This window comes from Lepisosteus platostomus, chromosome 1, assembly GCF_059453375.1.
Source record: "Lepisosteus platostomus isolate fLepPlt1 chromosome 1, fLepPlt1.hap1, whole genome shotgun sequence".
Classification (NCBI taxonomy): Eukaryota; Metazoa; Chordata; class Actinopteri; order Semionotiformes; family Lepisosteidae; genus Lepisosteus; species Lepisosteus platostomus.
Window position 1 is genome coordinate 64417855 of NC_142611.1, and position 24842 is coordinate 64442696.

Sequence of the window (24842 nt, forward strand, 5' to 3'; positions counted from 1 at the left end):
TAGGAGTCGACTGTGAGTAACTGAGAGGGGTTTTAAAATGTCTGACTGTTTGGATGATTTACCTGATTGCAGCTGCAATTAAAGAATGCATCCAAACTCCTCAGTTTCATCCAAATTCCTCGCCCTGATCCCGGAGAGCCCCAGTCTTCCAGGGTCGACGAGAGTAATTGGTTCAGTGGAGTGGTTCAAAGCCAGGCACAGCTGGCACTGCAGGGGCTTCAGAATAGAGGAGCTCCTGTTTTGTTTTGTTTTTTGCCAAGTTCGGCTGATATCGTTTATCTGTGTTTCTAGTTTTCTAACCAGGAAGTCAAACATTAAATTAAATTAAACTGTGATAAAACTGGAGATCCCATCTGGAGAGCCATTGTCTCGGGCCCTGTGGCAGACCGGCAGTTGAGATAGTGAATTATTATAACAAATGTTCACGTAGAGACCCCCTGCGCTCATTCGCTCTCCCAGCTCCCAGCACACACTTCCCCTCTGCTAATGGGCCAGCCCTGGACCTCTCCCATCACCCCTCCTGCTCCCCTGTCCAGGTGCGAGCAGCTGCTGGGAGTGAACATGCAGCTCAGTCAGGAGGTGATCATCGCCAGCCGGGACTCCGGGCTCGAGCCCTTCAGGGAGCTGCAGGAGAGGCTGAGCCTGCTGCTCAAGACACTCATCCAGAGGTACAGCAGGGGGAGACGGGGGTACGGCAGGGGGAGACAGGGGTACGGCAGGGGGAGACGGGGGGTACAGCAGGGGGAGACAGGGGTACGGCAGGGGGAGACAGGGGTACGGGCAGGGGGAGACAGGGGTACGGCAGGGGGAGACAGGGGTACGGGCAGGGGGAGACAGGGGTACAGCAGGGGGAGACAGGGGTACGGGCAGGGGAGACAGGGGAACGGCAGGGGGAGACAGGGGTACGGCAGGGGTACGGGCAGGGGGAGACAGGGGGGTACGGCAGGGGGAGACAGGGGTACAGCAGGGGGAGACAGGGGTACTGCAGGGGGAGACGGGTACGGGCAGGGGGAGACAGGGGTACGGCAGGGGGAGACAGGGGTACTGCAGGGGGAGACGGGTACGGGCAGGGGGAGACAGGGGTACGGGCAGGGGGAGACAGGGGTACAGCAGGGGTACGGCAGGGGGAGACAGGGGTACGGGCAGGGGGAGACAGGGGGGTACAGCAGGGGTACGGGCAGGGGGAGACAGGGGGGTACAGCAGGGGTACGGGCAGGGGGAGACAGGGGTACAGCAGGGGTACGGGCAGGGGGAGACAGGGGTACAGCAGGGGTACGGCAGGGGGAGACAGGGGTACGGGCAGGGGGAGACAGGGGGGTACAGCAGGGGTACGGGCAGGGGGAGACAGGGGGGTACAGCAGGGGTACGGGCAGGGGGAGACAGGGGGGTACAGCAGGGGGAGACGGGTATGGGCAGGGGGAGATGGGGGGGTACAGCAAGGAGAGACAGGGGGTGCGGGCAGGGGGAGATGGGGGGGTACAGCAAGGGGGAGATGGGGGGGTACAGCAAGGAGAGACGGGGTGCGGGCAGGGGGAGACGGGTATGGGCAGGGGGAGATGGGGGGGTACAGCAAGGAGAGACAGGGGGTGCGGGCAGGGGGGGACAGGGGGTAATGGCAGGGGAAGACGGGGGTATGGCAGGGGGAGACAGGGGGGGTACAGGCAGGGGGAGACAGGGGGACGGGCAGAGGGAGGGAGAGGAGGAGGGGTACAGTCAGAAAGAGGGAAAGGAGGAGAGAGGGAGAGAGAGGAGGAGAAAGAGGGGTACAGGCAGAGGGAGCGAGAGAAGGAGAAAGAGGTGGGACAGTCAGAGGAAGGGAAAGTGAGGAGGGAGAGAGGGTGCGGACACAGAGAGAAGAGATGAAAGGACTGTTTTTTTGGAACACCCACCCCACACACACATGCTGCAACAGAGCCCACTACCCACTCCACTCACTCGGACACCATGTCCCTGCAGTGGGGGGTGTGGTGGCTCATGTTCATGGGCAGTGGTGTCTGAGGCCAGAACATGCGAGTAATCTTCCTCTCTGCCCCTCCGCTCCCCCTGCTCCTCTCTCACAGCTCTATGCTGGTGGACAAGCAGCCCCACCAGGTGATCAAGACGCAGAGCAAGTTTTCCACCACGGTGCGCTACCTGCTGGGGGAGAAGGTGTCCTCAGGGAAACCTGCTGTCGTCAAAGCGCAGATCATCACCGAGGCTCAGGCCAGGAACCTGGGGCAGCCAGGATCCCTGCTGCAGTGAGGATCGCCTTCCTTCCCCCTGCACCCACCCCACACTGACCCCGCTGTCACCCCACACTGACCCCGCTGTCACCCCACACTGACCCACTGTTCCCCCCACACTGACCCCGCTGTCACCCCACACTGACCCCGCTGTCACCCCACACTGACCCACTGTTCCCCCCACACTGACCCCGCTGTCACCCCACACTGACCCCGCTGTCACCCCACACTGACCCCACTGTTCCCCCCACACTGACCCCACTGTTCCCCCCACACTGACCCACTGTCACCCCACACTGACCCCACTGTCACCCCACACTGACCCACTGTCACCCCACACTGACCCACTGTTCCCCCCACACTGACCCCGCTGTCACCCCACACTGACCCCACTGTTCCCCCCATACTGACCCCACTGTTCCCCCCATACTGACCCCACTGTCACCCCACACTGACCCACTGTCACCCCACACTGACCCACTGTTCCCCCCACACTGACCCCGCTGTCACCCCACACTGACCCCACTGTTCCCCCCATACTGACCCCACTGTTCCCCCCATACTGACCCCACTGTCACCCCACACTGACCCACTGTCACCCCACACTGACCCCACTGTCACCCCACACCGACCCCGCTGTCACCCCACACTTTTTTTATGAGAAGGTGGTGCTAATCTCAGGGCTCCATTACTGGATAATTCGTGTTTAATTCTGGCGTGTGAATTCTGGGGGGGCCCTCTTGTTACAGGGAGAATGTGGGGGAACTCATCAACAACTCGGCCATCCTGGATCACAACGCCTCCACCAAGAGTACTTGCGCCACCTTCAGGAACATGGTGGGTACTGCAGAGGCACAGAGCGCCACACAACTGCACAGGCCTTAGACCAAGGGTTCCAGACCTGGTCCTGGGGACCCCCACACCCCTGGATCTGGTTGCCACTGGGCTCTTCATTGAATTCACGAGCTTCTCTTAGAAAGCCAGATCTTTTAAGTTACTAACATAAAAAGCCACCTTCAAAATTCACATTAATCCTATTATGAAGCTCAGTGAGGGAACAAGTTTCAAGTTTCAAGTTCAAGTTTCAAGTTTATTGTCATTACACTCATATACATGGTATATGGTATAACAAAATGCTATTTAGCTAGCTCTCGGACATAAGTAGTACAAAGAGAAAAACAACAACAACAACAACAATAACAATACAATTGTGTAGCAAAAGAAAGACAGACAACAGGCAGTGTGCAAAAAACAACAACAGGCAATGTGCAAAACAACAAAAAGGTAAAAGGTTATGTGCAAAAATATGCATCAACAGAATAAAATAAAGGGATAGAAATTATGGGGAGTGAGCTTTTGACTTGTATGGTAGAGGTAGATTTTCAATGTGTGTTTGGGTTTTTGGTAAGAAAGAAAGGAAGAAGGCACTGTGAGGTTCAGATCATAGGTGAGAGTGAGAGAGGCTGGGAATTGAACAGTTCCCAGCCTCCCAGCCATGTGTGCGGGGCTCCCCGAGAATGGGACTGGGTGATGAAGCATCATGTGGGAGATTCTGACCCGCCGTTCCTCCCCTCCCTCCAGTCCATAAAGAAGATAAAGCGTGCCGACAGGAAGGGCTCGGAGTCGGTCACGGAAGAGAAGTTCGCGCTGCTCTTCTCCTGCGAGATCAGCATCACGGGCTGCGACACCCCCTACAGTGTACAGGTACCCCACGGCCGCCCCTCGTCGCCTCCCTGTCCTTCCCTCCGTCGATTCGGAATTCACAGCCAGCTGCAGGGACCCCATCGGCATGTGTGAAACATGGAGCAGGATTACAGTGCAGCACATCCCAGCTCAGGACAGGACAGGACAGTCCAGTCCAGCCCAGCCCAGCCCAGTCCAGTGCAGTATAGCACAGTACAGCACAGCACAGCACAACCTAACCCAGCCCAGTCCAGTCCAGTCCAGTCCAGCACAGCACAGCACAGCACAGCACAGCACAGCCCAGCCCAGTCCAGTGCAGTACAGGACAGCACAGCCCAACGCAGTCCAGTCCAGTCCAGTGCAGTGCAGGACAACACAGCCCAACCCAGTCCAGTCCAGTACAGGACAGCACAGCCCAACACAGTCCAGTGAAGTACAGGACAACACAGCCCAACCCAGTCCAGTACAGTACAGGACAGCACAGCCCAATGCAGTCCAGTGTAGTACAGGACAGCACAGCCCAACCCAGTCCAGTACAGTACAGGATAGCACAGCCCAACGCAGTCCAGTGTAGTACAGGACAGCACAGCCCAACCCAGTCCAGTACAGTACAGGATAGCACAGCCCAACGCAGTCCAGTACAGTGCAGTACAGGACAGGACAGCACAGCCCAACCCAGTCCAGTGCAGTGCAGGATAGCACAGCCCAACGCAGTCCAGTCCAGTGCAGTGCAGGACAACACACCCCAACGCAGTCCAGTCCAGTGCAGTGCAGGACAACACAGCCCAATCCAGTCCAGTCCAGTACAGGACAACACAGCCCAGCCTAGTCCAGTGAAGTACAGGACAACACAGCCCAACCCAGTCCAGTACAGTACAGGATAGCACAGCCCAACGCAGTCCAGTACAGTACAGGACAGCACAGCCCAACCCAGTCCAGTCCAGTACAGGACAACACAGCCCAGCCTAGTCCAGTGAAGTACAGGACAACACAGCCCAACGCAGTCCAGTACAGTACAGGATAGCACAGCCCAACGCAGTCCAGTGAAGTACAGGACAACACAGCCCAACCCAGTCCAGTGCAGTACAGGACAACACAGCCCAGCCTAGTCCAGTCCAGTGCAGTACAGGACAACACCATCCAACCCAGCCCAGTGCAGAACAGGACAACACAGCCCAGTCCAGTGCAGTACAGGATACACAATACAGCACAACAGGTCTTAGTGCAACACAGGGCCAAGTCAGACGACAGTCCCCTCCCTCCCCTCTTCCCCAGTGCGTAGTGACAGTGTACGTGTCGATACAGGTGATTTCACTGCCCATCGTGGTGATCGTCCACGGCAGCCAGGACAACAACGCCCTGGCCACCATCATCTGGGACTGCGCCTTCTCGGAGCCCGTGAGTCTGAGCACCCGTCCTAGTGCCGCCTGCGCCCTCCGTCTGTCCGCTGCCTCCCCGCCACCTCAAACCCCCTCTGCATGCCCGCCTGGGCGTCGGCGCCTCTGCCTCAGTAACGGCCCGTGTCCGTGTCTGTGTGCGCGCAGGACCGCGTGCCCTTCGTGGTGCCCGAGCGCGTGCCCTGGAAGCAGATGTGCATGACCCTGAACAGCAAGTTCATGTCAGAGGTGCAGACCCAGCGGGGGCTCGACTCGTACAACCTGCACTTCCTGGCACAGAAGATCTTCGACAAACACGACATCAACGGGGACTTCAGCAACCAGCTGGTGTCCTGGGCGCAGTTCAACAAGGTACCCCCGCGCGCTGGCCCACGCTGGCCCACGCCGGAGCGCTGGCGCTGTCTGTGTGAGTGCGCACTCATGTCCTCTCTCTCTGCCTGGGGGCTGTGCCGCAGGAGGTTCTGCCGGGTCGGGCCTTCACCTTCTGGCAGTGGTTTGACGGAGTGATGGAGCTCACCAAGAAGCACCTCAAGAGCTACTGGAGTGATGGGTACTGTACCGCTGTCCGTCCAGCGGCCTGCCTGCCTGACTGGTCTCCATCACTGTCCGTCTTCCTGTCTGACCGCACTGCTGTCCATCGGCCTGACAGACTGACCACAGTAGTGCCCGTCTCCATCACTGACTGTATCACTGTCCATCAGCCTAACTGACCACAGTACTGTCTGTCTCCATCACTGACTGTATCACTGTCCATCAGCCTAACTGACCACAGTACTGTCTGTCTCTGTCACTGACTGTATCACCGTCCATCTTCCTCACTGACCACAGTACTGTCCATCTTCCTAACTGAACACAGTACTGTCTGTCTCCGTCACTGACTGTATCACCGTCCATCAGCCTAACTGACCACAGTACTGTCTGTCTCCATCACTGACTGTATCACCGTCCATCTTCCTCACTGAGAACAGTACTGTCTGTCTCTGTCACTGACTGTATCACCGTCCATCTTCCTCACTGACCACAGTACTGTCCATCTTCCTAACTGAACACAGTAGTGCCCGTCTCCATCACTGTCCATCGGCCTGACTCCCCCTCTCCCCATCGCTCTCTCCCAGGCTGATATTTGGCTTCATTGGAAAGCAGCACCTGCACCTGATCCTGCAGGACAGGCCCAACGGCACCTTCCTCCTGCGCTTCAGTGACTCGGAGATAGGGGGCATCACTATCGCCTATGTCACGCCCACCGACGGTGAGTCCCGCTGCCCTCCCCCGCCTGTCTGCTCCTTCTGTACCGCCGCAGAGAGGAACCGGGGGCCTGTCCCGCCCATCCCGTCGTGAGACTGCTGGATTTCATCAATGCCCAGGTCTAACCCATACAGAGCTGGGCCCGAGAGCTTTGTGTGCCAGCAGGAGTCAGGAGCTCAGGGGACCTCACAAGAATTTGGGGGCCCTTACAGAATGACTGCTTTCTTCCAGGACCTAACCCAGAATCCCCTTGGGTTACCTGGTGTCTGTCCCCAGATACCCCCTGTTACACTTCCAAGGCGAGCACCTCGCCTACACCGGGGTATCTTCAAACTGCACCCTCAGTGGGAGAGGGTCAGCGGGGACCCCGGCCCCCAAGATTATAAAGGTTCCTGGAGATGTAGTGCCAGGGCCTGCAGCGCAGTGTGTTCAACACTACCGTCTTCTCTCCTTGCCGGATGCAGCCTCCGTGAAATTCCCACGCACCCCAGACCTCCTCACGCTTCTCCCAGCACGCTCCTCTCTCACGCCCTCTTTCGCTCTCACCCCGCAGTGGGCCGCACCATCCTCAACATCCAGCCCTTCACCAAGAAGGACCTGGAGATCCGTTGCCTGGGCGACCGCATCCGAGATATCAAGTTCATCACTCACATCTACCCCGACTTCCCGAAGGACGACGTGTTCAAGAAGTACTACACAGGTGGGCGGAGAGGAGCCACCATCGTGGCCAGGAGAGGAGGGGGGGGTGTTGTGTGTGTGTGCACGGGTTGGGCAGCGATAACTCTCCCTTTCTGTCTCCCTGTTCTCCCTCCTCTCTCCGTTCGGTCAGATGAACAGCCCAGCAGGCACAACGGATACATCGGCGTCTCCATTCAGACCAAAGTAGCAGGGTGAGCTCAGCCGCCATGTACCAAGACTCCACAGTTAAATCAAGGGTGTTGACAGGGAGGCTCTACAACCTGCAGGTGCTGCAGTTAACCGCTGCCCCTGTCTTTCAGAGGGGACGAATCCCCAAACATGGGGAACGGGGGCGGCCACCCAGCCTTGTCCCCCGTGCGCAGCGACACCCCCCAGGATGCCATGGGAATGCAGCACCCGTTCCCTGGGTCCCACTCCTTCAGCAGCTTGATGTGAGTCTGCGTCTCTGTGGTAGCCGTGTGCGTGTGCGTGTCACTACGATAACGGCCCATGACCGACAGCTGTCTTGTGTGCCGCAGGGACTCCTCTCTGGGAAGCGGGGGCATGGTCCCCTCACCCCGCCACTCCGACACCAGCATGGACGCAAGCCAGACAATCTTCTACCCCCAGTGAGTCCCGCCACCCGGCTGGCTGTTAGATTGAACCCTGACGCGCAGAAAGGTGTCTGTGTGTGGGGACCTGGGTCAAACACGCATTTGCAGTACTTGCAAATATACTTCCACAACAGCACTCCTGAAGTCGGCATTAGACAGCACTTGCAGGGTTGAATCTTGGAATGTATTTAGAAATCTATTGCCATGTGTTTGCAACTACTTCAGTTACATCTTTTTCGAGGGATATGAAACCAGTCTTTTCAGCTATTGGTTTGGATTTCTGGAGGCATTTGAAAGTAGTTTTTCGTCTACGCGGTAGCTTCGTTTGGAGCAACAATAAGCTTTGAGGTTCCCTGCGGATTCCAGGCCATCTTTAATAGGGAGCTGTAGTGTGTGAGCAAAGTGCCTTCACGGGATCCAGACCTTCCTCCTCATTACTCTCTTCCTCAAAGATCTCCTGGCTGTCAGGAGTTTGCTTTGCTGTGGTCACAAGAGCTAAGATGTTACTAGAAGCTTATGAGCAAGTGATCAGGGAAATCGGGTATTCTCTCTCTTAATCAGGGGACATTCAACAGGGCTCAGCAGCCAGGCTCTGTCTCTGCTGGAACGTGATTGGAGCAATCACTAAAACATGTACCGCCCCACCTACGTACTACTGTCCTGCTTAGTCCATTAGAAAGCAGGCAAACACCAGCACACTTTCACTGCTAGCCTTTAAAGGACACAGTGTATACTCTCATGATTTAATTCTTAGGAAATTAGTTATTTGTCATGTAATGTCTTGAATTACAGTTTTTCACAATTGGATACACACATTTCTCAGATAGAACACCAGTTTTCCAGAACTATATGCACAAAGCTGATTATCAAATACCACATTCTCAAATCCTTAAACACACAAGGAAAAACCTCACTACTAGCTGTAAAACTCTACACACAGCCCTCAAAACCAAATAATTCAGTGAGAATTACATATAGATGCAGCATATTTGTAGCTCACACTGAGCACTGACACTGTGCTGCAAAACACAACATTCTCTCATCAAAATGAAATATGAATGAAAAAAACACAAAACCAGCCACTGCAGAATAACCTGTTTATTTACATGTCAAAATCACAGAATCACAGAGTTTGATCACCAGCCCCCCCCAAAAAAACCCAGAAGAACAGAACCACATTCTCTGTGTACTGTAAAAAAACAATCATATACCTTCCATCGCCAACTGGAAAAACATTCTTCAGCTGGATTGAGGAATGGGGAGTAGGGTGGAAGGAAGATCATTTGTATGTGTGGGTGGGTGCTGAACCATTCTTGAACGACCCCTGCACTGTGGAAGCTGACACTATCCCATATTACAGCACAGGTAGTGTGGGCCGTGGTCCCGTGCTGTCTCACTGGGGGCAGGAATGAAAGATCATGCAGCGCACCAAGGAGTTCCCGAAGGAGTGCTGTGGCGTCTGGGCCAGCCATGACATGGCGATGGCTGACCCCTTGAAGTCTGATAGCAGCCCACATGGTTACGCCCACCCCCCTTCGGCCAGGGACCTCAGCTGTTGCTCTGTGTCCTATGATGTTCCTTCCTCTGCGGCGCCTTTTGGCCACGTTGAATCCGACCTCGTCAGCATAGACCTATCCGACCGGGTCAGCGTTTGTGTCAAGCTCAGGTATTCTCTGGAGGAAGACGTGACCATGTGAGAACAGTGACAACAGCATAGTGAATAAGTAAAGTATAGTGAAATGATATACTCACTCGTACACACGTGTAGCGCATCTCTTTCACACGATCAGAGTTCCTCTTAAATGGAACTCGATATATTGGCTTCATGCTCACCCTGTGTCTTCTCAGCACACGACCAGTAGTGGATATGGCAACATTACTTATGTTAGGGAATATGCCTTTGTCCTCGATGATGCGTGTTTGGATTTCTCTCATGCCATTATTTACCAACACCATATTGACAATTTCAGCCTCTTGTTCTTGATTGAAGAGGCGATTTCTCCCACCATTGGATGGTCTTCTCTGAATTCTGCAAGGCGCACTGTGTCTTCCACACAGGACATAGGAAAGACACATATTGTACAGCTTTACTGTAAACACGTACCTGTTCTCAGTTGGACAATTCCTCGTGATTCCAGCCACGGTGTAACGACTCTAAATTGGCTGCACTCGTTGGCCGGCTAGTCACATGCTCGAGCCATGGTTGATAACACTGTCGACCGGAGTCGCTCTTATTTAATTTGAAAGGTATCGTTGTCTTCCTTGTCCTCGGCGTCTTCCTCTGCCTCTACCCCTCTGTGCTCTTTGTTCTTCCATTTTTTTTTTCTTTTTTGGGATTTCCCTGAGCCATGGTGTTGGGTATATTTGTATACCTGAGAGAATGAGGAGAACTGGGTGTATAATTGTAGCTAGTTGTGGGTCCACAGGTGAGGTACGTTTTTGTGCATTAGCTCATCGAATTTTCATTGGTGACTCGTGGTCACACAAGCGAGACAGGTGTGGTCACAGTGAGAACCGTGCTCGTGCACTGAGAGTTGTGTGGAGAGCATCAGAATTGAACATTGTGTTGATGCAATGAGAAGGTGTTTATAGTTTTGAAGAAACAGTGTCTTGTTTTGGGATGTTAGCATGAGTGATTGATTATGTAGTGTTTTTTATTCAGTCACAGTGTGTATCCAAATGAGAAAAACTGTAAGTGAAAACACTTCTTAAGTATTTAAAATACGACTTAAGTCCGTTTACAGAATTGTATACTTACATTTTGATGTGTATCCTGTTTGCCAAATCATAGGGTGGAGTGGTTAAGGGCATTTGAATTGTATGAGGTCCAAAACAGTTAAAAGCAGTATGGCGTTTTTAGGGAAGGAGGGTAAAATACTATTTGAAAGAATATTTGTTTTTTACATATATTCATTCAGATTCTTCAGATGTAAGTAATGGTTTTTGTGCAGTTTATTTAAAATTATTCAGATGACACGCAAATTCTTGAAGCATTCCATATTTTGGGGGTGGAGCGTGGCTCTGTGGCTCAGGATCTGCGCCTGTGGCTGGAAGGTTGCCAATTCGTATCCCGTGGCCGGCAGAGGAATCCTACTCCGCTGGGCCCCTGAGCAAGGCCCTTAACCCCAACTGCTCCAGGGGCGCTGTACACCGGCTGACCCTGAGCTCTGACCCCCAGCTTCTCTCCCTGTCTGTGTGTCTCATGGAGAGCAAGCTGGGGTATGCGAAAAGATAATTCCTAATGCAAGAAATTGTATATGGCTAATAACATGATCTGATCTTATTTTATACAGTAAATGGACATTGCAACTTTCAAATACAAATACTTAAATTCTCATTAATTTAACCCTGGTCTGGAGTGCATTGATGTGTGTGTGTGCTGTGTGTAGTGGTGTGTGCTGTGTGCAGTGATATGTGTGTAGTGATGTGTGCTGTGTGTAGTGATGTGTGTGTGTGTGTGTGTGTAGTGTTGTGTGCTGTGTGCAGTGATGTGTGAGTATAGTGGTGTGTGCTGTGTGCAGTGATGTGTGAGTATAGTGGTGTGTGCTGTGTGCAGTGATGTGTGTGTGTGTGTGTTGTTGTGTGCTGTGTGTATTGTTGTATGCTGTGTGCAGTGATGTGTGAGTATAGTGGTGTGTGCTGTGTGCAGTGATGTGTGTGTGTGTGTATTGTTGTGTGCTGTGTGTAGTGTTGTATGCTGTGTGCAGTGACATGTCCCTGTGTCTCCCCAGCCAACAGTTCCAGCCTTCATATGGCGCTGCCTCAGATGCCATGATGATGTCATACTCTGACCTTGGTGCTGCACAGCTCCCCCAGGGAATGGGACTCTTCTCCAGCCCCGACCCCCTGACAATCAGCCCGTGAGTCCACACACCACCTGACTATAGTGTTGTACTGTGCTCTCGCTCTGCCAAGCTCTCAGTTGCTGTCTGTGTTTCTTTCTGGTTTTATGTGATTCTCAGAGTCTCACTGCACCTTACTGCTCTTTCATGTCGAACCCAGAGACGTTTCATGACCCCTGGCCAAGACATCTGTGTCCACTCTGCCCTTTGTTTCCTGAGCGTTCTGGCCCAAGTGTGTTGATTTACATAGTTGTGCAGTTGTGTTCTCCGGAATCCCAATTCAGCAATAACGCTCTCCTTGACTTTGGTACACAGAGGGAAATCTGAAGCTTGGAGAAATTGTGAGGGATGGAGTTCTTTACAGCTGGGGTGGGAGATGTTCAATTTACCAAGTGCTTTATTGAACGCAAGTATCAAGAAAATGCAAAATATGACAGCAAAATTCTCACTGAAGAGCCCCCAGAAAATGCACACATCATAATCTGTCAGTATGAAAATCTGCAGGCTGTGTTGCAGGTTGAATATGAGTTCTGCTTCTACAAGGCATCAGTAATCTTGACCAGCATGTGCAGCCTGGGCTCTGAAATCCAGGAATACTAGTGCTCTCTCACACCTGCAGGCGTGTTTTAAGAACAGCAGAACATAAGAAAGGTTACAGGAAAGAGGCCATTCTATCCTTCTAGTTTGTTCAGTTACTAGCTGCTGCTAGGAGGTAGTCGAAATAAGAATATGAACATCATGTCTTCAAGCTGTTCCAGGCCCCCACCACTCTTTGTATAGAGAAGTGCCTCTTGTTCTCAGTTTTTTTTCTGCACTTCCAGTCAGTGTGCACTTGTCTGGCGGTCTTCTGGACTCTCGCCTGCAGGGCGCAGCACAGCGAGGGAGTGACCGGTCTCTGTCTCCGCAGGCTGTCCAGTCAGAACCCGTCCCCCCCGGCCGACATGGAGCTGGAGAGCCTCCTGAGCACCTTCACGCCGTGACGCCCCGGCCCGCCCCGAGCCCTGGCCGAGAGGCGGCAGTCACGGACCACCAGCTGCCCCGGCTCTTCTGGGTGGTTTTGTTTTCTTTTGCCGGTTTCAGTTCTTCAGAAAAGTTCATCCTAACACTGTGCCTTTTTTCTCCGAAGAGGAATCCGCACTGGATACGTGACGATCCTGTCCTTCCTTCCTAACACAACTCTACTAGTGATAGATACACTATGGACGAAAACCTCACAGTGCGGTATAACTTCGGCGTGGGGCAGAGGACCACACAAGAGGGCTACAGAAAAAGGAGCCCCCCCCAGTCGACTCCAATCCCCATCCCCTACCCGCCACCACTTTGTTTATATTGGTGTCAATAGCTCATCCGTAATTGAACTGTGTCCATAGCAGCAGGCAGCGATGTTTTGGGGTTACCAACTCTCTTTTGATAACGGGGTTCCCCAGCCTCTCTTTTCTAATGCACTATAGCCGAATGCTTTATGAGGAACCTCGGATCTGGAGCCGATCTTAAAGGGGTGCCCCTATTTTGACACTTTGATTTATGTATTGCAACCTGTGTATGGTTTTTAACCAACGGCGCCCCCCTGCTGGAAGGTGTTAAGAAGATGCGCTATAATGTGCTCAGGGGACACGGTGGAAAAGAGCCATTGAAATGAACTGAGATGATCAGTGAGTAAAACTCCAGAGACAGTGTGTCTGGAAACTACTGGCACGGAGGGCAAGGAACTGCCAAAGTGTTTCTGCATGTCCTTTTTTGTCATGTACTTGTTCTTGTTCTGTATGATTACGATTTGATGGGGAATGATGTTCATCCACTCTGCTTTGGGCCAGCCTGTGTCATGTCTGCACTGCACCTCAAACTAGCCTCTGCCTGGAGATGGAAAGTGAGGATGTCCTCACAGGAACATTGCAGCGGTGGCATTGAGGTGTCCAGAGGCTCTCTGGCACAGCAGTAATACAGCCAGTTCTAGAAATAGTCTAATAAAAAACCAGGCCGATGTGCTGGCGTCAGACCCCTCTGTGGGTCACACTGATGTGCTGGCGTCAGACCCCTCTGTGGACCAGGCCGATGTACTGTCATCAGACCCCTCTGTGGGTCACGCTGATGTGCTGGCGTCAGACCCCTCTGTGGACCAGGCCGATGTACTGTCATCAGACCCCTCTGTGGGTCACGCTGATGTGCTGGCGTCAGACCCCTCTGTGGACCAGGCCGATGTACTGTCATCAGACCCCTCTGTGGGTCACGCTGATGTGCTGGCGTCAGACCCCTCTGTGGACCAGGCCGATGTACTGTCATCAGACCCCTCTGTGGGTCACGCTGATGTGCTGGCGTCAGACCCCTCTGGACCAGGCCGATGTACTGTCATCAGACCCCTCTGTGGGTCACACTGATGTGCTGACGTCGGACCCCTTTCTGGACCAGGCTGATGTACTGGCATCGGACCCCTCTGTGGACCACACTTATGTGCTGGTGTCAGACCCTCTGTGGACCAGGCCGATTTACTGTTGTCGGACCCCTCTGTGGACCAGGCTGATGTGCTGGTGTCAGACCCCCCCTCTGTGGACTGGGCTGATGTGCTGGTGTCAGACCCCTCTGTGGACTGGGCTGATGTGCTGGCGTCAGATTTCCCTCTGTGTACCAGACTCATGTGCTTATTTATCCTGTGTTGGGGATAGGTAGGTGGGCAAACTGTGCATTATGCTGCTGTCGCCTTCAACAACTGAACTTTCCCTTCCTATACAGAATCAACTCGAGTTGATTTCTTAACTTCATAAGAAATGTTGGGTAAATAACACTTGGTTCAGCCCTGCTCTTTCCCTCTCCCTCCTTCTTGTCCATCTCCACTATTAAAATAGTTTGAAATGATTTTTATCCATCAGCCATTCCCATCTCTTATCTCTGTTTCTCTCATCCCTTTGAAGCCCTATCGGCACGAATGTTTCTTTACTCTCCAAACTGCCCAGTGGCACAAACTCGTCCCCAGAAAAGCACACACACCACACTCATCCTCCCCTAGGCCTGTTTGCAGCCAATCTTTTCGCTGACGTAAAGAAACCATTCCAGTGGTATTTGTTGTTTTTATTTGGAAGCATTGTATTTTCAGGCGACTCATAAAAAACAGACCCAATAAAATATATTTGTGATGTTCATCTGAACCTGGGGTTGAAAAATCTTAAAACTTGTTTTAAAAAAAAAAAAGGTTTCAGTGCTACAGTAGGCAGACCATCTGTTTGCATATGAGAGAGAAATGTGCAGGCCTGGAGCATGAAAGTCGGCGATCAGCACATAAGAGCCGCACACAAGTGAGAAGGGCAGCTGGGTGTGTTGTCCATCTCGTGGCTGTGATGAGGTGGCTGCCGGAGGTAAACTGTAGATCACACAGCTGATGCCCAGTAAGGAGCTGCTGCTGGAAGGTGAGCTCACGTGTAGATTAAAAATGCTTGCACATGCCTCTCATGCTGTCGTCCTGAGCGCCAGCAGCTATGTTGATTCCTGATGGGCTGCTGGAGGGAGTGATTTTGTTTGGGGGTTGGGGGGGGGGGTACTCTCTGGACACACTGACTGCCCCAGGACCAGTAGGACACCCTGCAGACACACTGACCCCCCCAGGATCAGGACCGGACACCCTTGAGTTAGGTTCTCCCTGACCAACCTCCTGTTCTCCTGGGGAGTTGGAACAAATTCACATCTCGCTCTACCGCGCTATTGGTGGTGGTGGAGGGGATCCCCATTACCTGTAAAGTGCTTTGAGTGGAGTGTCCAGAAAAGCGCTATATAAGTGTAAGCAGTTATTATTATTATTATTATTATTATTATTATCGTCAGAGGGGGTCTGTCAGAGGGGGGTCTGACGCTAGTGGTGATTTCTTACACTTCATCATGGGCTGTTGGGTTGCAATCGATGAGAGCACGAATGTCTTACAAGGGTTTTAACTTTTTATTGTTCATTTCTTGGTACATATTTATATATAAAAGCATTTTATTTTTCTACGGGGTACGGGTACGAGGGGTGGTGTAAGGAAGGAATCAACTAGCCAAATACAAACTGAGTACAATATCTCTTTCCTGCGAATTTCCCGAAATACAACTCCAAAGTATTAACGCTTCCAAACTGCGTCAGACAGTGCCAGCCAGCTGCAGCGGCGAGTGCAGACGCTAGGTGGCACTGTTTCACAGCCAATGCACGTGGAGAGATTCTCAAAACGTTACAAGTGTGCTCGGACCCTGACGTGTTTACTAATGGTCACAGCTATCGCAAAAGCTTTTAAAACAGATTTAAAAAGGAAAAGCAGCAATGTCAGCAGTTTCACCAAGAACCTAAGCAGCAAGTAAACATCTTTTAAAGCAAGGCTAGAAGAGGATCTTTAAAAAAAACAACTGTTGAAAAGATGTTAAAGAAAACAAACAAGAAGATATAAATATATAATAGTACTAGTAACTGTCATAGTATAATACTCTCAGTACCTGCAATAATTACGGACAGCAAACACAAGCATGTAAACGTGTATTTCTGTTCTGCTTTGCAAAAACCTACCAAAGAAACTGTAAAAAATAAAAAAAAAGCAGAAACAAATGGAAATTCTCCAAAGCGACCCCCAAATAAAGAGGGGTGCTCTTGGGGTACAGGTCTGAAATAGGGAAACTGGAAACTCTGTTCCAGTGTATAGCGACCCCCTCCCCTCAGGTCTCACCCCCTTTTAGGGAAACATGGCCACAGGCTGTTGGGGAGACTCGTTTCCATGCAGATACCAGGTATCGGCTCCGATCACCTTAATAAGCCCAGCTGCCCCCCCACGTGCACACTGTACCATGTCGCGTGGGTTAATTAGATGGTGCTTAATTAGATGATCGACGAGTTAGCACCTGAAGCAGTGATTAAGGCCATGCAGGGCACATGGATTCTAGGATTTGGGGGTCTGGGTGGCGACTCAGATGGGGAGCACGTTCCCCTGGGCCTGTCTGGGCCTCTGCCCTTCACAATCGCCGAGCCCCAGCAGGCAGGAGGGGGTCAGCCAACCTACTGTTAATAGGTGAAGGAGGTCCCTGGTTGGAATCCTGTACACCAACCCAAGCACAGGACACATCAGCAGTGTCTGCGACACAGGTGGAGGAAGAGGAAGAGGAAGAGGAAGAGGAGGCGAGGGGGGTAGAGGGGATGAAGGGCAGGGCAGGGAGAGGAGTGGGAGGGTCGAGTCGCAGGTGTGAAACTCACCCTGTTCAAAAATCAACACAACGTACTCATACGTACACAGAACACCTGATTAGGAACTACGTCGCTCCAGAAATGACATCAGGATTCACTCCTGCTTTAAAAAAACGTTCAGGAACCTGAGCCAAGGGGACAAACAAGAAGTGGAAAGGAAAAACAACCCTCCGAAACAACCCCCCCAAAAAAACACACGACCCCCTCTCCTTCTCCTGTTCCCCAGATCCCTACTGAAACTCCGAAGCGTGAAACCACTGCACCATCAAGCACCCACTCCGCAACACACACACACACACACAAGGCCGACTGCAACAGAGGAGCCTACTTCTTCTGTGGCCCCGAAAAGCCAGATCTACTTTTCCAGCCAACCTGTTGCTACGGGAAACACAAAGGCAAATCAATCCGCCTGCTCACACGCTATAAAGACTTAACTTGAACTTCGTGTCCCCTGGGGCAAAAGGAAAAATAAAACAATAGCACAAATATGAGGGACATTTTAAGAAAAGGAACAGCACCCACAATTCTGCCCAGCCGCCAAGAGGGGTATTTGGAAATCCATTTCAGTATCAGGACATAGGACAGCCTCAGTTAAAAGACCGTTTGGGCTTTTCTGGTTTTTCCGTGGCTTCTGTTACCGCGGGAAGGGGATTTGCTCTCACCTGAGGCAATGCCGAGTGAGAAACTCGGCTCAAGCCGAGTGAATCCTTCAAGCTTGAAAGGTGCTCACAGTGAAAAGGCGCAATATAGAAAATTGGTTAATTAGCGTCTACAACGAAGAGAAAAAGTCGGTCGTGCGTCATTTCATTTTTAAAAAAAGCTTCAAAACTGCAGTTCAGCGCAATCACGGAGAGGCGTGTTTCGTTTTTTCTGCTTTAAAACAAAGCGTGCTGACACGGCACGGGAGAGAGCGAAGCGCCAGGAGAAAAACGCACCACAAAACAAGAAAAGGAAACGCTCATGGCAGCGTCCATCCCTCGTCGTGCCACTGCATCGGAAGACCAGTTTCGGAAAACCACAATGACACCCGAATGAGGGGGAGGGACGCTCACGGGGTCCTCGGCGCTGGGGATCTCGGGACCGGGACGCGCGCCCCCGGCCGGAGGAGGGGGGCGCGATGGCGCGCGTCCGCGACGGCTCCTCTTCTTCCTTGCGGCCGCTCCTGCCCTCCAGGCCAGGAGGAGACCAGGGGTGGGGTGGGGGGGCGGTTCCACGGTCAGTCCAGGCTCTCGAGCGCCGAGGTCAGGGCGGCTGGGGGCTTGTCTGGCGAGTGTGTGCGGGGAAGGTTAAAGGTCAGGGGTGAGCGAGAGGTCATTGTGCGAATGTGTGTTTGTTGGGATGAGGAGGAGGAGGAGGGGAGGAGAAAGGGGAAGGGGGTCAGTGCGCCGCCTGTCCTTGTCTTTATAGCGCCTGTGTCTTCAGCTCTATGGGCTCTGTGCGCGAGTCCTGCTGACTGTCAGCCTCCGAGGGGCGGCTGCCCTTCAGCGTGGCCAGTCTCTCAGAAAGACCCCTCATCCGGGGGAAGAGCAGGAAGTCGTACACCAGCGCCCCGATGGCGCCCCCTATCATGGGGCCGACCCAGTACACCTGCAGAGACAGAGACGCGGGCAGTGACCCAGGAAGCTGTACCCGACACACCGCGGGAAGATGTTGTCCTCTGTTTCCAAAGGTACAGGAATCGTGAATATTAAATGTCCAGATCACTCCAGGAGAGCACATTGGTTACAGTAAACATCTTCTAAGCAGTTGTACTTTGGGACATTATGCTCACAAATGAGAGGGGGCCATTTGGTAATTAGTGGTTACTCGATCAGAGGATCTCAAGCAGCCGTTTCTTGAAAGACTCCAGGGTATCGTCTTCAATCACATGGCTGCACAGGTTGTTCCACACTCCCACTACCCTTTGTGTAATGGACACCCCTCCCCCCCCCCCTTGGTTTTAAATAGACTTCCACATTGTTTCCAGTTACGTCATTCTTTACACAAAGGGTGGTGGGAGTGTGGAACAAGCTGCCCAGCCATGTTGTTGAAGCTGATACCAGGCAGGGACTCTTTCAGGAAACAGGAGCTTATTGATCCGAGGATCTCGCCTGCCGAACAGGCCAGGATGGCTTCCTCGCGGTTGTGACCTGTCTTGTGCTGCGGGCCGCCGGTCGCTTACCCAGTGGTTGACGAAGTTCCGGACCAGCACAGCCGGAGCGAAGGAGCGCGCCGGGTTCATTCCAGCCCCGGTGTAGTACATCTGCAACACACAGGAGGAGTTTCAGTGGGCCGCGCCCCCTGGCACTGCCCGCGGGCCCAGAGGCAGTCACCCCGAGACTTGTCGAACCCGTTCGCTATGCCACCCCATTGCATTGCCCAACCAGCGCCTTAATTAATTATCAGGTACATCCCACTAATTTTTAATTACTTAAAATAATCAAGGAGCAGGCGGCAGGAAAGTTCTGCAGTGGACTGGACTGGATCACGAGGTGAGGTCAGCCTTACCTTAAGGACACATATTAGACCCGGTCAATAACCTAGAGCCCAGACCTCATGCTTACACCAGGTCTTCCTAATGGGCTCTGGGCAACTTACTGTAATTAAATTAACTACTGACTTGACAAGACTTGTTTTTTACAAAGACAATAAAAAAACACTTGTCCTGTTCAGCTCTTGAAATCGCTTACATTTCAAGTTAGGTTATAGAGCGAGAACATTGTTAACTTGACCACATTTTTTAGCAAAATTATTGATTCTTATTAAACTCTCCTTTGCATCACATACATGGTAAAATGTCAGGTATAGATAGTAGACACACTGACACCCTGTAGACACACTGACCCCCCCAGGACCAGGACTGGACACCCTGCAGACACACTGACCCCCCCAGGACCAGGACTGGACACCCTGCAGACACACTGACCCCCCCAGGACCACGACTGGACACCTTGCAGACACACTGACCCCCCCAGGACCAGGAGTGGACCCTGATTCCCGGGGTTAGTAGTGATATCCGAGGAATGGAGAAGGGGTAACTTTGCACCCTCCATTCCCAATTCCATCCTTCTTTTCCCAATCGGAATCAGCAGGGGCAATTTGCTCCGGGGCAGGTTGTCCAAGCCCAGTGTGTGAGCCCCGCAGAGACCCCCCTCCTCACCCCCAGCAGGTGCCCCAGGGTGACGGAGAAGCCGATGGCGAGGGCGGCGGACCCCAGGCGGCCGTTGCGGCGATCGTCCGTCACGGCGAAGACGCACACGACCAGCTGCACGGTGAGGAAGATCTCCACTGTGGTGGCCATGCCCAGACTCACGCCGGGGTGGAGCTGTGGGAACACAGAGAGTTGGGAGAGGCGGGATCGTCCCTGAGAAGCTTCGTCGCTTAACTCAGTTTCCCCCCATCTGGGATTTCCACTTAGACAGGTCTCGTACGGATCAGGTCCCTGCTAACAGGGCCATCAGCTGCTACTGTGCTAAACACCATGCACTACCTGTGCAGTTGTTGCACCTTTGTTTTTTAAAGCATGGATCTTCTGCCTCGGCCCTACGAAGGCACCGTAGCCTTGCAGGTGATGCCGGCAAGAGACCTGGCCCTCCACCAATCAGGCGCTGCGGAGCGCTCATTGCGCCATGAGGTGACGGCTCGGTGGGGGCGTGTCAGGCGGGCGTGTCCTCGTGAATCCTCTCCCAGGAGCTGCTGCCTTAAAGCTGAGTCGTCCATATACAACTAGTGATACATTACATGGATATATAAACTTAATTACTTTTAAAAAAATAATAATAAATGGCCTATTCCTAAAAATCGGAGGACAGACAAGCCCTGCAGGAGCTGTGCCCACTGCTGGCGAAGCAGTTCTTGGGGTCAAAAGCATTTCAGATTCGGCAGTTCCTGAATTCAATTAATCAATTCATCAATAACTGAATTAGGAAATAAACACGCCTTAATGATCCATGGAGGCGTCCAACACAGAAATAGCCAATAATATAAATTTCATACCACACACTCCCTCCCACTCTCTGGCCACCCTTTCCTGAAATTAAATGCTGAAGGGCTGAAGCCCTCGTCACCTGATCTGTCTGTACCCGCTAACGAGGACGAGAGGGAGACGCAATGGGCTACTCTCTCCTCCTTGGAGAGCACGTCTTCACAGACACAAAATCATTATGGTTGTAGAACATTAAATATTCATTAAAAAGTGTCAAAACTGTGTCTCGCCTTTTGAATTCCCTTGCCTATTGACCAGTTGCCGATGACACTTGATTAATAAAGCTGGGAGCAGAGCCAAGAATGAATTGTCAGATGTTTCTCAAGTGGGCGGCATGGTGGCGCAGTGGACAGCATTGCTGCCTCGCAGCCCCGGGACCCTGGGTGCAGTTCCTGGGCTGCTGTCTGTGTGGAGTTTGCATGTTCTTCCCGTGTTCGTGTGAGTTTCCTCCAGGGCTCTGGAGGAGTCTGAAGATATGCTGGCAGGTTAACTGGCTTCTGGGAAAACTGGTGCAGGTGTGAGTGTGTGTGTTTGTGTCTGTGTGTGTCCTGTGAAGGGGTGGTGTCCTATCCAGGGTGTACCCTGCCTTGCGAACGCTGTTTGCTGGGATAGGCTCCAGCTCCCCTGAAGCCCTGTACTGGATGAAGTGGTTAGAAAACAGATGGACTGACAGTTTCACACTGTTAGTGCACGAATACTGATATCTGCCACTAGACCCATCTTGGCCTTCCCTGAATTTTCTAATCAGGAGAAGAAAGGGGGTTTGTAGACTCAGAATCAGAAGAATCAGTTGTCTGAGAGACTGAGCACAACCAGGACGTTTCCTTTGTGCCTTTGTTTTTTGGTGACCTAAAATCTCCAACATTTGAGTAGAACGAAAACTTACAAAAGTTCCAGACAAGTGATCCACTTTAAAATCAACGACATTTCAGTCAAGAGCTCAGCAGTCATGAAGACAAGCAGGTGTGTGTGGGGGGGAGTCTCGGGGACTAGAGCAGTCCCAGGAGCCTGTGGCTGAGCAGGAGGAACACGTTCAGAGGTACAGTTAGTTTTCCCTTTGGATTCACTGCCCGAGTCGCACCCCACTGTGGGGGCTGTGATCCAGGCAGATCCTGCGCTCTCACGCTGACTGGGTGACAGATCGATTCGATAAACTGAGCAGCGGTGTGCCCTGGGCTGAGCCATTATCTGGATGTGCAACAGTCAAAGAGGAGGCTGCTGGAGACCCGGGGGTGGTCTATTTCTGCACACTCTCCTCCTCGAGAAGTTCACGTAACCGGAAGTTAAACTCCCGCCACATTCTCCCATGGGAAGACACTATCCGTTAGCCCAGGCAACCGGCCAAGTCACCCCAAACCCTGTTGGTGGGCGGTCACGACTGCACTCTAAAATACTGCCCTAGAAGGCGGAGGGTGCCGACGCCTGTGGCTGATCCAGTTTGTCTCCGTCAGCAGGGAACGGTGCTCCGTATTTGTTCATCTGAATAGATTCCAGCTGGCGTCCTTTCTTCCCGCGAAAGGCCCAGGGGCGGGGGATCGCACAAAACCGCCCGCAGTCCTCGTGGCGTTTCGGAGAGAGCGGTGCGGCGTGCGCGTGCCAAATGTTTGAAGAACGGGCGGAAATGTGTCCAAGAACCAAGGGTGTTTTTGGTGTTGCATTTTCTAGACATTAGACCCGTGAAGCGATGCGTATGTACTGTATTGCTCATATACGATGACAATGGAGAACATTACCCACCCTTATTCCACTGTTGCTCATGGCATGATAATCCCTGGTATTAAAAAAAGACTAAGTATCCCTCTTAATAAAAGTTTATTCTCATGGGAAATAAGAACACATCTACGACCAATAACCAAGACCCCGTACCACACATTAGAGCAGGACAGCTCTACTGTCACTGCACAATTGCCCCCACTGCCACAGAGTACTCTCATAATTACTGATTACTGACATATGTAGCATTTTTGCCCAAGCAGCCAGATGATGGATTATGGGCTGGAAAGGCATCGCAGGGGTGAGAGCAGGAACAAATTTGAGATCTAGATCTAATAGCAAGAAAATGACACGGAGCCCGCAACATCACATCACAGCCAGGTAGGACGCCGGGTATTACCCTGCTGTAGGACGCCAGAGGACTTACCGTGTTGAGCGCCAGGTTTCCCCGCACGTTGGTGGGCGTGACCCCATAGAGCACGGCGGCTCCAGACACGGCACCCAGCAGCTGCGCGGCGATGTAGAAGACGGCGCGGAACAGGGACATCTGGGAGCCGATCAGGTAGGCGAAGGTGACGGCCGGGTTGATGTGGCCGCCGCTGATGTGGCCGATGGACTGGATGAGCGTGGCGGCCGCCAGCCCGAAGCAGAAGGCGATGTGCAGCACGTTGTAGGGGCCGGAGGTCCAGCGCAGGGCGGCGCCCAGCCCGAAGAACACGAAGAACATGGTGCCGAAGAACTCGGCGAACACCGCCCGCCAGAACAACATGGACCGGAACTCCCACATGGTCGGCCGGAGGTCAGCACGCAGGCACAGCCGCGGGGAGGATATTCAGGGCAGGAAAGAGGATGGAGCCAATCTGTGGGCGCGCGTGCTTGGCAGGAGGGGGGACAGGGATCCCTCGGTAGGCAAAAACTAGGGAACAGTCAGACCCCGAAAGAGGATTTTCTAACGGCTAGAGCTTCGTCCTCAAATCCGGCTTGCTTTGGCTGTCGGAGAGCTTTCTTTTCCGCTTGGCGTGTTTGGGAAAAACACCGGAAAAAATGAGTTCTGAAAAAACACGGGAACGCTGTTGGGATCTGAGCCTAAGCGGACGATGGGGCCAGTTCGAGCAGCTGCCCGTGCCGAGGAGCGGGACTGGACAGATAGACTGATGTGTGTCTGTCAGCTGCGTCCAGGTCTTGTCATAGAGACACAGAGGACGTGTTGTGTCACCAGGATCTGTGCATCTAAGTGTGTCTAAGTTGTTGCTAGAAAATAACCCGGCAAGTGGACAATTGCTGAGCCCTGCAGACCGTCAGCCTCTCTGTCAGAGCGGAGCAGGGCCAGAGGGGGATTTATAACGGCCCCGGGGGAAAACCGACGTGATCGCCCCCCTCCACATCAGGGGGCGGGGGTGAGGGGCTTAGTGGGAGGGGGCTCGACAACCTCCAAAATAATGGAAAAAAAACTTAACCCTTTCCTTCACCCTCCTCGGCACCTCGCCCGCCCAAAATGTCAATGCCCCCCTGCCCCCCACAACCACCCACCATCCCTGAACTCTCACCCACACAGAGGGACACAGGGGGCAAGATCTGGCCCTGTGACTTTCAGAACTTCGCTCCCCCGGCACCCCAATAAAACTGACTGGAGCAGCTGCTACCTCACACCTCCGAGTTCTACTGATGACAGCATTTCTCGACCTTTTCACAAGCTCAGAGTGAGGTCGGGGGTTCTGGGGACCACTTTTCACTCCAGCTCAGCTCGTTACTTCATTTCATCCATAATGGACCTTGTAATAAGATGCACTGGAGCTCTGTGAGTGCTTTCAGTCCCTAATCCCATGGCAGGTTGCCTTAATATCTAGCAGCCATATCACCCTGCAACTCACAACTGGCAACCCACTGAAGCTAAGCAGGTGTGAGCCTGGTCAGTACCTGGATGGGAGACCTCCTGGGAAAAACTAAGGTTGCTGCTGGAAGAGGTGTTAGTGGGGCCAGCAGGGGGCGCTCACCCTGCAGTCTATGTGGGTCCTAATGCCCCAGTATAGTGACGGGGACACTATACTGTAAACAGGCGCCGTCCTTCGGATGAGACGTAAAACTGAGGTCCTGACTCTCTGTGGTCATTAAAAATCCCAGGGCGCTTCTTGAAAAGAGTAGGGGTGTAACCCCGGCATCCTGGCCAAATTTCCCATTGGCCCTTACCAATCATGGCCTCCTAATAACCCCTCTATGAATTGGCATCATTACTCTGCTCTCCTCCCCACTGATATCTGATGTGTGGTGAGCGTTCTGGCGCACTATGGCTGCCGTG

At 52.8% G+C, this 24842-nt stretch overlaps 2 protein-coding genes across 2 annotated transcripts in view; one reads left to right on the plus strand and one right to left on the minus strand.

Annotated features, from left to right (window-relative positions):
• stat6 (signal transducer and activator of transcription 6, interleukin-4 induced) overlaps nucleotides 1-14821 on the plus strand; it is a 48558-nt gene extending 33737 nt beyond the window's left edge. The window contains exons 8-21 of the mRNA XM_088633515.1: nucleotides 537-668; nucleotides 2061-2237; nucleotides 2972-3059; nucleotides 3804-3926; nucleotides 5211-5303; nucleotides 5450-5653; nucleotides 5758-5852; nucleotides 6418-6551; nucleotides 7101-7247; nucleotides 7377-7437; nucleotides 7546-7677; nucleotides 7765-7854; nucleotides 11571-11699; nucleotides 12589-14821. Coding sequence (XP_088489641.1) covers nucleotides 537-668; nucleotides 2061-2237; nucleotides 2972-3059; nucleotides 3804-3926; nucleotides 5211-5303; nucleotides 5450-5653; nucleotides 5758-5852; nucleotides 6418-6551; nucleotides 7101-7247; nucleotides 7377-7437; nucleotides 7546-7677; nucleotides 7765-7854; nucleotides 11571-11699; nucleotides 12589-12661 — 1678 coding nt within the window. The 3' untranslated portion in view covers nucleotides 12662-14821. The remainder of the gene's footprint in view (nucleotides 1-536; nucleotides 669-2060; nucleotides 2238-2971; nucleotides 3060-3803; nucleotides 3927-5210; nucleotides 5304-5449; nucleotides 5654-5757; nucleotides 5853-6417; nucleotides 6552-7100; nucleotides 7248-7376; nucleotides 7438-7545; nucleotides 7678-7764; nucleotides 7855-11570; nucleotides 11700-12588) is intronic.
• A 763-nt stretch (nucleotides 14822-15584) lies between these two features.
• Nucleotides 15585-23872, minus strand: mipa (major intrinsic protein of lens fiber a). The gene is made up of 4 exons (XM_088633516.1): nucleotides 22974-23872; nucleotides 20009-20173; nucleotides 19031-19111; nucleotides 15585-18456 (listed from the first exon to the last, which is right to left on the minus strand). The coding sequence occupies exons 1-4, from the start codon at nucleotides 23331-23333 to the stop codon at nucleotides 18271-18273; spliced, it is 792 nt and encodes a 263-aa protein (XP_088489642.1). The 5' UTR covers nucleotides 23334-23872; the 3' UTR covers nucleotides 15585-18270.
• Between the last annotated feature and the right edge of the window lie 970 nt (nucleotides 23873-24842).

Bases quoted from the DNA above. Each gene is read 5' to 3' on its own strand.
- mipa (XM_088633516.1), bottom strand. From the start codon at position 23,333: ATGTGGGAGTTCCGGTCCATGTTGTTCTGGCGGGCGGTGTTCGCCGAG. The intron at 20,174-22,973 runs GTAAGTCCTCTG...GTGTTCCCACAG, and splicing joins GAAACCTGGCGCTCAACACG to CTCCACCCCGGCGTGAGTCT. The intron at 19,112-20,008 runs GTGAGGAGGGGG...TGTGTGTTGCAG, and splicing joins CCCTGGGGCACCTGCTGGGG to ATGTACTACACCGGGGCTGG.